Consider the following 16148-nt stretch of genomic DNA (forward strand, 5'->3'; position numbering starts at 1 on the left):
ATTATTTTCCTCCCTTTCTCAAAGACTTCTTCTGCTGTATCACCCCACACAATAATGTCATCGATGTATTGCAGGTGTTCTGGAGCTTGCCCCTGTTCCAGTGCATTCTGGATCAGTCCATGGCAGATGGTAGGGCTGTGTTTCCACCCTTAGGGCAGTCAGTTCCAAGTGAACTGGACGCCCCTCCAAGTAAAAGCAAACTGTGGCCTGCACTCTGCTGCCAAAGGAATTGAGAAGAATGCATTGGCAATATCAATCGTGGCATACCCCTTGGCTGACTTTGACTCCAGTTCATACTGAAGTTCTAGCATGTTCGGTACGGCAGCACTCAATGGTGGTGTGACTTCATTCAGGCCACGATAGTCTACTGTTAGTCTCCACTCTCCGTTAGACTTTCGCACTGGCCATATGGGACTATTAAAGGGTGAGCGGGTCCTGCTGATCACTCCCTCACTCTCCAGTCTACGGATCAGCTTATGGATGGGAATCAGGGAGTCTCGGTTGGTGCGATATTGCCGCCGGTGCACTGTTGTGGTCGCGATTGGCACTTGTTGTTCTTCGACCTTCAGCAACCCCACAACAGAAGCATCCTCTGAGAGACCAGGCAAGGTGGACAGCTGCTCATTTTCCTCAGTCTCCAAAGCAGCAATACCAAAAGCCCATCGGTACCCTTTTGGGTCTTTGAAGTACCCTCTCCTGAGGTAATCTATGCCAAGGATGCATGGAGCCTCTGGACCAGTCACAATGGGGTGCTTTTGCCACTTCTTGCCAGTCAGGCTGATCTCAGCCTCCAGTACAGTCAACTCTTGGGATCCTCCTGTCACTCCAGACATATAGATGGGTTCCACCCCTTGACAGCTTGACGGCATCAGGGTACACTGTGCGCCGGTATCTACTAGAGCCTTATACTTCTGTGGAACTGATGTGCCAGGCCATCTCACCCACACAGTCCAGTAAATCCGATTATCCCCTACCTCCACCTGGCTGGAGGCAGGGCGACTCAAACAGTCATCACAACGTTGGACACCTAAGTCGTGTTGAAAGGGATTATTCTTCGTTATCACAGGAGCTGGAGTAAAATCAGCTTTTCCACTCCATCTGGGAACCCGCTCACCAGAGACTGAAGCCGCAGCTCTCATGGGATGATCAGCGTTGACCTTGTTCCTTTTTTCAATTCACGCACCCGTTCCTCCAAAGCTGAAGTAGGTTTTCCATCACACTTCCTCATGTCTCCTCCATGATCCCGCAGGTAAAACCATGGGGTGGCCCGTGGTGTATGCCTTCTGTATCTTCTCTCTCGAACAACAGGATGTCTTTTGTTAACAGCTGAGACGTGTGTTGGTACACATGAGAGGAGCTGGATAAATCAGATAGATCGTCCCTCAATTGTCTGACATCCTGGGACAGTTTTTCCACGGCTGAGATGATGGAAGGGGTGAGATTGTCTTTGAACTCTCGGAACTGATGAATCATTTCATCCACTGTTGGTGTTACTATGTCATTCCAGGTTACTGTTGCCAATGAATGGGCATATGATGACGGTGCATTCTGTGTAAGTTTTCGCCACATGGGTCATGTACATTCGACTTCATCTGGGTCTATGGGTATATCTCCATTATTCGGTTTGATGTGATAGATCATCTCTACGATGGCTGATTCCCTCAGAGACTGGATGCCTTTGCCTAAAGTAGTCCACTTGGCCGAACGACTCATAACATTTCCTTGTATGGAAACCTTTCTTTCACAGCTGCCAAGAGCCGCCTCCAAAGACTGAGGGACTTTTTCTCTCTTGCAATTGCTTTGTCAATTCCCCCTTCTCTAGCAAGTGATCCCAGCTGCTTGGCTTCCCTGCCTCCTAGTTCGTGACCCTCGGCCCCATTGTCCCAGCATCGGAGCAACCAGGTGATGATGTGCTCCCCTGGTTGACGGGTAAAATCTTTTCACATATTCCGTAGCTCGGTTGAGGTCCGAGGTCGAGAAGTCACCTCTTCTTCTTCGTCATGTGATGATGACTCCTGATCAGATGGTGGCCCGGGTGGTGAATACACTGTTTCTTCATCTTGCTTCACCCTTCTTGCCTCTTTTTTGCTTTTTATCTTGCGTACAGGGGCAGTCGATATTGGTACGAATTGCTCCTCTGGTTTAGCTGCAGTGATTATCACTGTGGTTTGAGTAGCAACAGTACTTGTCGCTGGGGGTGGTGTAGCTGCTGTTCTTGGAGCTGGGGTAGCTTCGCTGTCTGTTGCAGTCGAAGTTTGAGTAGTGGCTGTACTTGTCGGTGGGGCTGGTGTAGCTGCTGTGCTCGGAGCTGGAGTAGCTGCGCTGTCTGTTGCTTCGCCCTCAGATCCAGGGACATTTTTTTCCTTTTGAAGGTGCTGGATAGTGTTGAACAAGGCCCGGTAAGCATAGGCCAATCCGCAGCACGTTGACATGATTTGTCCCTCTCTGGTATGACCAGGATGACAACACACCTCATTTAAGTGTTTTACTAATTCTTCTGGATTTTGCACTTGTTCAGTGGTGAAATTCCGAAACACTGGAGGGGCCCACTGACCTGGATACTTGCCCATACTATCCCACACACCCTGCCACTCATGGCTGTCCAGCCTCGGGGAAAATCTCTCGGTCCCCCTATATTGTCGTCTAACCCCAGACAAGACCCAAACCCGACTCTGCTTAACTCTTGATATCAGACGCAATGGTTGCGGACAAAACACACTCCGTATGCGTGCCAACATGGTGACCCCCATCACAATCAGCAAACAGGTCTCAACAATATTAAAAGGCCATTCAAAACCTTCAAAACTCTCAAACGATGCTGTAAACGGTCTGGGAGGGGCTCTGGGAGGGTAAAAGAATGTCTCCTTCATAGGTTGACCACCCAGGAAGGAGAAAAAAGATGTATAGTTGCTAAGCATTTGTATTATATACTTCCCAAAGCATAAAGGTGGTGACCACACTGGGAACATAAGCCAGATCAGTTTCATGATCAATTTTTCTATTGTATTACAAGTCATTACCATAAAATACAATGAGACAATAACCTTAGCCCAAGCCCCACACTTGAAAAACACTAACACAGCAAATACCAGCTCTAAGTAAGCTACGGCGTATTGAGACTGTGAGATCAAAACCAACAACTTTGAGAGCCAATAAATCAGCATTGTGACGAGTGACTATTAATCCAAAACACTGAATGCTTATCACAAATACGATTAGACACACTCTGGTCAGATCTGTCGTTATCTCAACCCTTCGTGCCCCACGTTGGGCGCCAAAAAGAACTGTCGTGGTTTAAGCCCCGGCTGTAAACTAGAACCACGCAGTCTACTTCCCCGCCCACCCCCCACTCCCAGAGGGATGGGGAGGAGAATCGAAAGAATGTAACTCCCACGGGTTGAGATAAGAACAGTCCGGTAACTAAGGTATAACACAAATCACTACTGCTGCCACCAATAATAATAATGATAAAGGAAATAACAAGGGAAGAGAATACGATACCGCCCGCCGGAAAAGAGAGCCCGACAGAAAAGAGGACGTGCCCTTCCGGGTAGCTCCCAGTTACATCCCCCGGCATGACGTGCTGTGGTATGGAATACCCTTTGGCTACTTTGGGTCAAGTGTCCTGTCCCTGCTTCCTCCCGGCTTCTCCTCCTCCCTGGCTCAGCATGAGACTCACAAAGTCCTTGGTCAGTCTAAACACTGGTGTTATCAGCTTTGTTCCCAGGCTGAAAGTCAAAAACACAGTGCTGCAACAGCTACTAAGAAGGAGAAAAACTGACTGCTACTGCTGAATCCAGGACATAGACTTTCATCATTTCTCTTTTGTTGACAGCTATTTTAGCATTATTCCCCACTTCCACTGCTACCTGCAGTTTCATACAGGTTTTTCACGACTACACAGAACAACATTTGTTTTAAAACTTATAAGTTAAAAGCCTCGGTAAGTCACCAGGTAACAGAAATGTTCACTGCAAAAATTCGATGTGCATTTCCACAGTATCAAGTAAAGCAGGATTAAAAATTTGTTTCAGCAAAAGTAATTAAAAAAGGCAAACACGTTTTTTGAGAAATTTGAGATCAACTGTAACCATCGATCTTGGTACGTTTAATGGCACAGAGGAAACTGAGCATCAAACCCCTGATGATCAGGCAGTAAAAATGTTTAGCACTTTCCAAGTAATTTCATTTAAAGATTTTTCTGGTTGCCTGTCCTGAAATTTTTTCTCCTTTGCTTGAATCTTCTGCATTCCTACAATCTTCATAAACTCTGAGTAATTTCCTTCTTTCATTCACATCATTACCTTCAGATGGCACAACCAACTACAGTAACACTACCTTTGTTCCTGTTGTATCAATATTATATGAAAATACTGCTCCATTTTTCATTTAAGTTTATATTTTTTGCTTTTTTTTCTAACCAACATCGTGGAATTAAAAGTACATAAAATATAGAAAAAGGTCTCTCACTTAGAACTACAGCTTACAGCAGACAAACTCCCCTTTTTCTTGCATTTAATTTTTTTTTTTTCCCCTCTTACCTAAACATCAACTTTCAGGACTACTGAACCAAAATTCTTATGAGCATGTGATGAAGGCACATGTCTAATGGATGAATATCAATCACATCTAAAACCAAGTTCAGGTTGCAGAACTTAACAAAACCACTTCCAAATGCATTTTACACATTTATTTCGACTTCTGTGTGCAACTCTCACATGCATTCTGATTGGGATGGATATGTCAGGTTTTACTTTAGAAAAACGCCACTTAGAATATAGCCATATATAGTGGAAACAACAACAGAAGCTGAATTCCTGAATTTAGAAATTGAAAAAATTTTTGCATACTTTTCCCATCCTGCATTATGGAGTGTAAAATCTACAGTGAAGAAAGAGAAAGTTACCATAACACCTATATAATTTACACAGCTGGAAACACGGTAAAAACATATGCACAGTTCCCCTCACCCTCAGTTAATTCAGTCAAAAGAGAAAAATTTTGGTTTTCTCCACAAGGATCTTCCTTATTACCAACAACATACTTAGGGTATCACTCAAGAGAAGAATTCAAAGATTTAACAGATATACTGGGAAGAGATAAGAGGTGCAAACACACAAAAACCACAGGAGGCAAATCTGGAAACCCTGAATGTGAGCAGGAATTGACACTATTTGTGGAGGAGCACGATGCTTCCCTGAGTCATTACAGATGGAACAACACATGAATTAGGATAAATAAATATGTACTAAGCCTCTCAAAATCCTAGGTAACTAACCTATTGAACTGATATTCCTTAATAGTCGTAACTGCATCTCACAGCTTCAGGCTCACTAACTGCATATTTCTGCTGCAGTGATCAACAGAAGATAAGAGATACCAAAATTCAGTTGTGACGGAGTTAATGAATTGAGCAGCTGGAGCATCTTAAAGTAATTTTAGGTTGTTTGCACATAGAGAAATACAACGCTCTATTGATTTATAATTGAATTTTTTTACTTTCAAATTATTCCTATTAAGAACTGACACAGCTGATACAGCTTTATTAAAAAATATCACTATTCTGCTATATTTCAATAAAAGTATTCCCAGAAAACTGGAAGATATAAGTCTCACATTGAAAACACAGAAAGTGTTAAATTCTTTATTTTGGGAAAGCTGAAAATCCTGTCAGAGAACTAACTCTTCTGGAGTTCTGCAACGGAGGTGAAATAAACATATTTTAAGAGAGCTGCTTGATGAAGGCAGTAATCTACATAACTCTAGTTTTCAAAAACTCCTGCAGAAACAATAGGAAAATACTCTGCCTTTCATAGAAACTTCTAATATCACTGATGGAAACAAGAATTGAATGTTCACAAGACAGAGGTGAACCAACTCATTTCATCACATATGCTGATTTGTGTTCTGCCTAAGCACTACTTAAATACATGTTTTTGTAGTCACCTTGTTGACAAAAACCATTTTTTTTCCACCACTCTAAAAAAAATAAGCCAGCTATATCCCACCTTACTTCCTTTCTGAGAACTCTCTGATTTTGGATTTCAATCCAAATTAATCATTCCATCTAAGAGGGAATGATTAATAATGATAATTCAATTTGATTAGGCTGTGCAGTGAATCTTGTTTTTTTCTTTTTCCTAGAAAGGAAAAAGAAAGGAATGGATGTATTTAGATAAAGGTGGATTAGTTGTATTTTTAATTTCAGCTACATGAAAATTGTTGGTACAAAAGTTTATTAAGAATTGAGAGTCTAAACTTTTGCATATAAACCCAGGATGGCAAGAATGGTTCTAATTGAACTAAAGCTGCTGAAGGTTTTATTTTTAAAAAGCTCATGATTAACTCATTGAAACACTCCCCCTACTCCAATTTTTGTCTTCTTTTTAACAATTAGTACCATTCTTTGAATAGCAGCAACTTGCAAGTGCTTTATAAACAACCATCTGCCTTATTGTATCTTCTCTGCTTTTCACTGTTTATCAATTTAAAAATGTAAAACACATTTATCAACACATTTATCAACAATGTAACAAATTCCCATCTGGGTTTATGAGATGCTCATCATTTCTTTCAAGAATCATGTTAACAATAATTATGAAACTATCTCTGAACCTTTCGAGTACTGTCATGTTACAGTGATGAACCACGCTACTGCCAATTCCTGCCTACAAACTAGAAGAGTTCACTGAAGCACATCTGACATAATCATTCCAGTAAAAAGTCTTCACAAACAGCAGATTTTGAAAGCGGATTTAGCATATGCAAATGAATATACCGCATGCAACAAAGATTCATATTTAAATTTAAATTTCCTTAGGTACTATTAAGTAGTCTGCACTCCTTGCTGTCTGTCCATCCACTTCCCTCACTAAAAAGAAATCATGAAGATAAACAGACTGCTAAAAGCTGAAATTTTTCTAAAATTCCAAAGACAGCACACATGTATGATTCAGATTTTTTTGTGCTGCCCCTACTAGAATTTGCTTTTTGCTATCAAAAGCATTGGTTCAAAAATGAGTGAAGTAAAAGGACTGGAATGTTATCGAATTGTATTACTTGTGGTTTAGGAACTACTATGAGAAGAAATTCAATATCCTGCCCCATTTGCAGGTGCTTTACTAAGTTTCCTTAGTCTTTCACATCATGTTTCCATTTCACATGTACCTATCTCAAATTGAAAATAATCAAATTAGTATTAAAAAAACCCTGTAGCCAATAAGGCATGGATTCCTAACGAATTGCATTTATATTTGACATTGGTGTTCAAAATGTGACGGGCGTCATTTAAGCTCTTCCTCCAACTGGTACATTCAAAAGTCTCTACTCCACGTGGGTTCTTCTCTGTCTAATAAGAAATGAGATCACACTTTAATTTATTTTAAAGACACTGCCCAATCTTCTCCTCCTCAGCTATTTTTGTCCAAAAAATACAACTCTAAATATTTTTGTGACATTTCCTCCACTGTAAAATTTTGCTAAAGCAAAAATCTTCCGCAACATTCATTAGTAGATGGGGCATGACTCGCCCATAAATAGCACTACCCAACTGCTTTCAAAGGAGACCATCCAAAATGGTATTTAACCACTTCCAAAGTAACGATGGGGGAAATATTTAATCTAGATGTTTTCACTCTACCTTTGAAAGAGGACATAAATTTAGGACGCATTCGTAAGGTTCTCAGCCAGGATTTTTACTATTCCCATTAAAGTTTACACTTACTTGACTGTAATACAAGACATTGAAAAAATTCAGTTCATACATGCTCAGCAGGCACCTGTTAAGTATTTGGCATCTAATTTCTTTGAACAGAACACCCTCTTCAACAGCCCTAGCCAAGTAAGCATCCCATGAAAGCAAATGTCCATGAACCTGCCTATATACCACATCACTACCAATTAATTTATTTTGTCCTCTCAGTAAGATATTTTTTCCAACCCCTAAATAATTAACAGCAAATACGTAACAATAAGTCAAAGTACATAATTTTGCTTAATCCATGGTGTGCAGCACATAGTTTATTACATTAAAGTCTCGCTAGCCAGAGAAAATCTGGAATGCTTAACTGAAAGCTGTCTGTGCAAAGAAACTGAAACTAAAGTGTAAGGATTTCTACTAATCATCTGCAAATTTTATTTGGAACTTGATCCTGCAGCCCTTATTCACAAGATCAGACCTATTGAGTTTATTCACATGAGCTTCGGCTGCAAGATTGGACCTTAAGTACTATCAGGTGCACGTGCAGCCTATCATCAGATTTTGGGTTATTCATGTAAGAAGCTATCTTTTCAAATGCAGACTACTTAATGCTTCCTTCTTCATTAACTTACATGTCCTCTTCTGCTGCTCTAGGCTTTCATTTGTGCTATGTAAATAGCTTCTTTCTCTCAGTCATCCAAATAATGCTCTTTGCAACCAAGGAGGAAATTAGTAGCAGGTGAACGCTTAGTTTTTAAATTATGTTGAGACCAAGCTGTTCTTTAACTTAAACGAGATCTGGAACAAAAAAATATCCCATTTTACTACTTAGCAGTCTTAATTACAGGTTGTCATTGTCATAATTCTACATACTTATTTCCCCCCATCTCCCTTCCCTCCCCCCAAAAGATTAACCTTGGTGGTTAATCTACTTTCTTATAAGCTGGACCCAACATTGTGCACATACTTTAAAGCAGTTTATTTAGTGGGACAAAACTTGTTTGAGGACATAAAATTAACTCTATCTTACAATAAACGAAACATGTATGGAAATTCCAACTTAGATGTTCTATTTCTTTGCTTTCTGTACCTATCCTACATAAACATAAGGTATTTCTTGTGCTACGGTGTGGTAAGTGTAAAAAATAACCGCAGCTGTTCTGCTATCTGCTTATATGCTTCTGCAGGTCAGACAGCCTGCAATGACAAGGGATGGCATACACTAGCCCTTGAACAGGACCACTGTAGAGGCATTTAAATCACAGTCCACATTATCATCTACATATTTATGAATCTTATTTGACTTAGGTAAAGTCATAAGTAGTCAATCAAACTGTTAGTATAGGTAAAAGTATCTTCATTAGTGATGGCACTCACAAAAACATCTTCAAATATCAAATGGCCTACAAGCAACCACCAAATCATTATTACCCAGTGCTAGAGCTGTCAGAGGCAATGAGAGGGCCAGACAGTAACTGATGCTAGGGATATTCTCATTACTGTACAACTGTAGGAGAATGTGAATATTTTTCACATGAAATCTCATTATCAACACAACCCATATGACTGGCAAAATGCAAGGTAAAATCCCAGCAACAGATTTTAGCTGTATTTTCTTTATAATTTCCAGTTAATTTCAAAGTCATGATGAACCAGGGGCTAGAGCTGACTGTTGGCAATTTCAGTAGCAATAATATCAACTGAAAGTGCAGCGCAAACAATAAACACAGACATCCATTTAAAATGCATGGAGACATACATCATCTGAGTCTAATCTGAAGTTTAACCTAGAATCCATGTTTCCATAACTCCTGGCCAGAAAAAAATAAATAAATAAAAATTCAACCTTGAACTGAATGGTACGTCTGCAACAACTGAACTGTTGTCACAAAACTGTTCTCAATCGTACTTCAAACTTGCCACATGGATTAATCAGCAGTCAGAAGCAGCTGCAACACCATGTTCTGTGCACTTCTGTTGCCATTTTAATTTTTAAAAAGCAAATGGAGAGGCTCTCCACAAAATTCAATGCCGCAAAAGCAATGACTGAACCAGAATCACAAAATTATGAACAGTTCACTAAATTGTCTATTAGGAGCACATATCAAGAGGCTGCAGAACAAATTGTGTGCCTGAAATAACAGATCAATGAATAAAGAATAAAGAGATATAAGAAGTGGAGATGTTGACGAACCACTGTAATTTGTGAAGAATCAATTTCCATACAGCCAGAGTAATGGCAGAACATCACAGATAGTGCATTCATAACTTTTAACAGCAAAAAATTACTGAACAGAAATTTATTAATGGTCTGAGAAAGAGAGAACAGTGCTGTGACATTAGGCCAGGAAGTACACCTACTTCTTAAAATTAGTAAAAACCAATAAAAGGAGCCCAGAATATATACATACAGTAAAGGAAAAAAAAAAAAAAGCCACCTTCAGCAGGATGGGTATATCTTTTAAACACTAGAAAACCAGCACAAAATGACTGAACTAACAATAGAAACACTGAACACCTAATTCACTTTTGTCTGATGATCAAAGTCTAGCTATCTTATCATCTCACTGTATGTCCAGCTACATAAATGTTCAGCCACAAATATATATTAGGGAGCTCCTAAAGCCAAAGGACGATGTTTCAGAGCAAAGGCTGAAGCCCAGATTTTACTATATTGCCTTATGAATTACATGAGCTGCTCCTTCCTAAGCTACCACATTTGCTAAACATGTTACACTGGACTACAAAATGGCAAATCAGAGGGTAATATACTGCTTCTGTACTTTTCAACATCTACATCAGTGATCCATCAATCTATGGCACAAAGGAAGGTTCTATCTATGCGAACAAATGCCAAGGGTCTTGCTGGCCAATGTCCCCTGCATTCTCAGATAACTATATAAGCACTCACAGCACCAAAAACAATGGAGCATTTATAAATTTGTGGCATATTGGAAGAACTGTGTAGTACTGAGCACCTAGCAGACAACAGAGTGAAACACACGTGAGTTTCTTTTTTCTGTAAAAATACAAACCAAATGAACAACTTAGAACAACTCACTCTGTCAGATTCCTGACCTCAAACCTTCTCTGCCTTTTACATACCAATATAAACAGTGTGCATTTTCAAAGATCACTCAAACCTGAACATGGAGAATCACTATAATTAAAGCAAAATGCACAAGAAACAGATGCAAGGCACCCACTCCATGAACACACCCACCTCCTTGTTAACCAAAAATCACAGAAAGTCATTCATACGAGTTGAAGCTGTGGCTATTTCGATGTTCAGAATAAGGAATTTGATGATGTTGCCAAACATGTACAAGAACGTGCGGTGACACAAGAATCTACATGGAGACATACTGATCTTTGTAGCTCTGCCTCATCCAATTCATTTATCTGGAAAATGGTGATATTTGAATAATGTAGGCACATACAAGGGTCTGCACACACAGACCCCAGAATAAGTGCTAATATGTTTTCTGTTGAGAGAAGTGTGTATCAAGTAACTTAGCCAATGCAAAGATTGGGCAATAGCACATTTTTTGGAAAAAATACATTTGAGATGAAAGGATGTGATAAGCAGCAGCAGCAGCCCCCACTGCCTTCTCCCTGCCACAGTTCTTGCCGGAACGAGGAGGAGGAGACAAAAATGAAAGTTCTTCAGTCTCTGGTAAGAAAGATCTGGCAGGACAAAGCTGTGCTGAACAGCCAGGCAGCTCCAGCATAGCAGAGAGCCCTGCATGAAACAGAAGGGCTGAGCGAGGACACAGCACCAGAGTACTGCTCAGCAGAGGTTAAGGACTGAGGGTGTACTATTGGTGTTGATCCATATGGGCAGAGACCTCTGCTGGGCACTTCCTTCTGGACCCCGCATGTTCTGTGCCTGCAGAAGCTCCCAGAGCCTATCTTGCTACTCTGAGAACAGGCCATGTAATTAGATACTTCTTCAGCTTAACAAAGGCATTCTTGGCAGCATGAGAAACTATATAAAATCATTTTGTGATAAATTTACTATGTACTTACTTATCCATTCAAGAAACTCAATCAAGATGCTTTACACTGTTTACTTTGCAATACTGTAGGACTGGCTGTCATTTCAGGTCCTGCAGTTTCCTTTTTCCTTTTCAGTACACAATTACACTGGCTGGGGGTCACAAGAAGCTGGGAGTCACAAGAAGCTGGGAGAGGCAGAGCTGTGACAGCTGACCCCAACTGACTCAATGCATATTCCATGCCATATAGTATCATGCGCATCAATAAAAGATGGGGAAAGAAGGATGAAAGGGAGATAACATGCAGTTATCTTCCAAAATGGACTGGTTGAAGCAAGTCCAGAGGTGTCCAGAGAGATGCTGCGAGCGCTGGAGCAGCTCTGCTCTGGAGACAGGCTGAGAGAGCTGGGCTTGTTCAGCCTGGAGAAGAGAAGGCTCTGGGAGACCTTAGAGCAGCTTCCAGTGCCTAAACGGGCTACAAGAAACCTGGAGTGAATTCTTTTTAATTCTTTTTAATAGAAAGACTCTATTTTGTGCACAGAACTGTGCATCCCCTTTCTCCAAAAGCCATTCTGACTTCAGCAGCATTACTATCTAGAGAATGTTCTTTCTGTGTGGCAGAGGAGGCTGTGACACTGCACGGAACAGCACTGCTCTGCATTCAGCACTCACTGCTCTGCACTGCCTTTCTCCTCAAGTCAATGTTCTCACTCCTGAAGTATTACAGAAAACATGGCACTAAAATGAAAGTCATTTTAACATAGAAAAGAAACTAAGATCCGTTTCTTTTATAGCTACTACATCCACAGCATCCCTACAAAAAGTCTAAGAAGTACCAGTTGCATCCAAAATCTAATATACCAACAAATATTTAATAAATTATTCCTCAGATCTCTAGTTAATTAACTTAGGTGGTCCTGGTATCACCCAGTAACATGAGAAAACTAGCCAATGCTTCTATCTTCAGCTATAAGGTAAAACACCAGTTTTGTATCCAGTGCTTCACTGTGAGAAGAAAATACTGCACTGTATAATATTCTCCAATTTGTGTAATCTGGATGACATTCTATTTTGAACATACATTAAAGTCAAATTGTAGTCTAAATCGCATCTTAAGCTATACAGCAAATAACAGAAATTACTGTTAGAGCGTTAATACACAATAAATCCTGAAATACCTTTTGTTAAATGACTGCAGCCTCACTAAATCTTTATTGACATACATAAAAGTATCACTTCTACAGAGAAATGCTACAAACCCCACAGCACTCCAATATATATTTGCATGCATACACACACACTATTTATATACCTCTCCAAGAGCTTCATAGCGCTTTTGGTTCCATCTATGTAAATCTTCTCGATAATTAAAGACAAATGGCTCCCCAGTTTTTATGTGTCTTAACTGCCCTTCTGGAAGACAAACAAAATCATTACATTTCAGTAACTTCTTCATTAGAAGTAAGACACATTTAAAAGAAGTCTACATATAAAAATTGGGCTATTATGAATTCCTTCTCATTTATGGTTACAGTATTTTTGAAGAAAAACAACTGTAGCATAACTACAAAATGCATTCCCCTTGAATGGTATATATTGCTAAATAAAGCTAAACATAAGTGATGACAGTGAAATTACATGCGGATACCAAAGCGCTCTGCAAGAAATATTTATGTCTCAGCTGCTATGGATTAACAGTGAAATGTAAACATTAGTAGTTAATACTTGATTTGCAGTGCCAATTAGGTGATCAAATTGTAGCTATAAATCCCCCACTTCAAAACCAACTGAATTTATGAGGAACTGTGAGTACAAAAAGGGCTGGAGGCTGGAAGGAAAGGCAACATTTTTTTTCAAGATTAACAACATTTTAAATTAATCTGAAAAAAGCACATGCACAGTTAGCGTAAGTATCTCAGCTCCTAGGCACAGTGCAATCAAGTAAGAGCTCTTATATCCAGGGTACCCTAAGATTACAACACTACAATAAAAGCAGAATGCTTGATCAGAGCAAACCCACATGCTATTCTGAGATTCCAGTGTAACTTTCTGTAGCTGGCTCTGTTTATCGTGAAAGTTTAGTATTATACCCAACCACAGATATGACATGGGCTGAGTTAAAATAACAGCAACAATAAAATTGCAACCCATACGAAGTAATTTTAGGGAAACAGGTATCTTACCAGTAATGTTTCAGGTCATTAGACAAAACACAAGTTATGATCTCAAAGCACCACAAATTGATGTGAATCAAAGAAACATTAAAAGCAAGGAGGGATATGTATGAGTATCTCCTTTGAAAGCTGAAATGTCTGCATGATGAAAGTTAGGTTTCTTAGCAAAATGTTTCCTCTTGAATAGTAAGAAATTACTAACTTAGTTCACACCTTTTCAGGATCTTTAGGGTTTGGTTCCTGATGGTTTAAATAAAGTATTTAAGATCTGACATCTGTAATAATTTGCTTATCTCCTTATTTGACATTTTTTCCAGACTTGTCTTACCTCATGTACTAGACACCAGGGAAACATCTCTCCCAAATTTCGTATCCCTGTCGCAGGTCCAAATATCCTTCTCATATTTTTGTCATAACTTTATCTTCACCTGTTCCTTCTCAGCTACTTACTCTTCAAGTATGCCATTCACTAGTACATGAAGTAGCTCTCTCCACAAGTAAAGTGGAGCAAATACCCAGTAAATTTTTTTCTTTGGCTTTCAGGAATCCTTATGTTCTTCAGATTCTTTGAATCTGTTAAAAATCTTCCTTACTTTTCCATCATAAAAAAAAAAAAGCAAGATAATGACATGATTACAGGACCAAACACTTTAATTAAATGTACAAAAGCAAAACAGAGATCTTTTTGCTTTGCTGCCAGCAGCATGTGTTCTGCTGCATTCTATGGAAATCACTCAGTCTGTGAGGACAGTGATGGAATATTCAATAACATCATTCTAAAACACTGTTCCCCAAAATTAAAATTTCAGCCCTTTTTATCAGCCACATACGAACCATTAACTCTGAAGTCAGTAAGGAAGACAGTAGACATTGTGCAGATCTAAAAATAAGGAGCTGAAAAGTGGCAGAGCTGAACCCCTTCCATCAAAGAAAGAGCATCACTTTCATGACACTTTTAGTCTCTAAGTACCTTCCTGTGAAAGCCATCAGGGTATTAAAAAGCTAAGTGTTGCATAAATGACTATCATTTAAAGGAAAGCTCTTTTTTTTTCTTTAAAAGTCAAGATGTAAGATGGGCAGATTTAGAAACTAAAGTTCCTCTGTTCACAGAACAGGCACTGCAAAGAAGTAAAATTGTAAACGTCCCCATTTGTCCTACAGGTTTCAAACAATCTTGAAAGAGCCATTTGCTTGAGTCTGGTACTACTTTAGCTCAGAGGCTTATTTCTCAGCTGGATTTTAAAATGGAAATTATAAATACTACTAATTCATTTAACACACGGATTCAGCTACCTGGAAGTACTCGTAGTCATCAAACACTTAGCTGCAATGCAAAATCGTGATCCACATCAGAAGAGTAAGAGACAGTCTATCACAATGCTCATCCTTTCTTCCATCAATATAAACAGGTGTTTTTCTATTGATATTAATAAAATAGCTGGGATAAATCATTATCCGAATAACTTCTTTTGTATCCATAAAAATGAATCAGTAAATAAAACGTTTCTTAAATGAGTGACTACTCTTTAATTTTGTTTGCTAATGCTACCGAAATTACTTTCAGAACTTTTTTGTATCAACACTGCTGTAACAGAAAACAGGAAGTAAGAAAGTATGCACAATACAAACCTACAGTATTGTATGAAAGGAGGGATTCTTGTGACAATTCTATGAAATTAAAAAAAATAATTACTTAGCTAGGTTTACAAGTGTGTGATCACTAAGGCTTGAACTTTTATTCTTAACTGAAAAGTGAGAAATTCTGATAGGGATTTATACAGTGTAATTAAAGTTCCGATAACCTCTCAACACTATTATAAGTATAACCTTTAAAAATCATATATGACTTACTTTCATTAAAAATGTACTCAAATCCTTCCAGAGTATCAGGAAATTCCAGTGGTGGCTCATCTTTTTTCATTAGCTCATCCAAGTCTATTCTAGACAATAAATCTAAAAAAAAAAGACAAGAAAAATTACATAATGCATGCTATGCCTTTCTTAATTCACTGTTATCACTGACAAACTGTGTTTGTTCAGATTTGCATATCTTAAGGGCAGAAGGACATCCTACATACTACTAAGCACAGGACTTTGTTATGGGAAATCTCATTCCAGATTCAAAAGCTGGGCCTCACTGTCAGTGTATCTTCTTACTTATTTATTTACCTATCTATTTATCTCTAATGTTGACCAAAACGTACAAGGATAGAGAAGATTTGTTTCAATGATTCACTGCCCTCAATGTTAAAAATACACCTCTGGTATGCATCATGG

General features: G+C 39.1%; 1 protein-coding gene across 3 annotated transcripts in view; it reads right to left on the bottom strand.

Annotated features, from left to right (window-relative positions):
* ARB2A (ARB2 cotranscriptional regulator A) overlaps positions 1-15825 on the bottom strand; it is a 271521-nt gene extending 255696 nt beyond the window's left edge. For 2 of the 3 annotated variants that reach the window (XM_080636891.1, XM_080636889.1), the window contains exons 1-2: positions 15723-15824; positions 13010-13110 (exon numbers count right to left, since the gene is read on the bottom strand). In XM_080636891.1, the coding sequence (XP_080493017.1) occupies positions 13010-13110; positions 15723-15792 (171 nt within the window). In that variant the 5' untranslated portion in view covers positions 15793-15824. Of the gene's footprint in view, positions 1-13009; positions 13111-15722 lie in introns of all 3 variants that reach the window. The other variant, XM_080636890.1, reaches the window with a different exon arrangement.
* Between the last annotated feature and the right edge of the window lie 323 nt (positions 15826-16148).

Source organism: Psittacula echo, assembly GCF_963264785.1.
Source record: "Psittacula echo genome assembly, chromosome: Z".
Lineage (NCBI taxonomy): Eukaryota > Metazoa > Chordata > Aves > Psittaciformes > Psittacidae > Psittacula > Psittacula echo.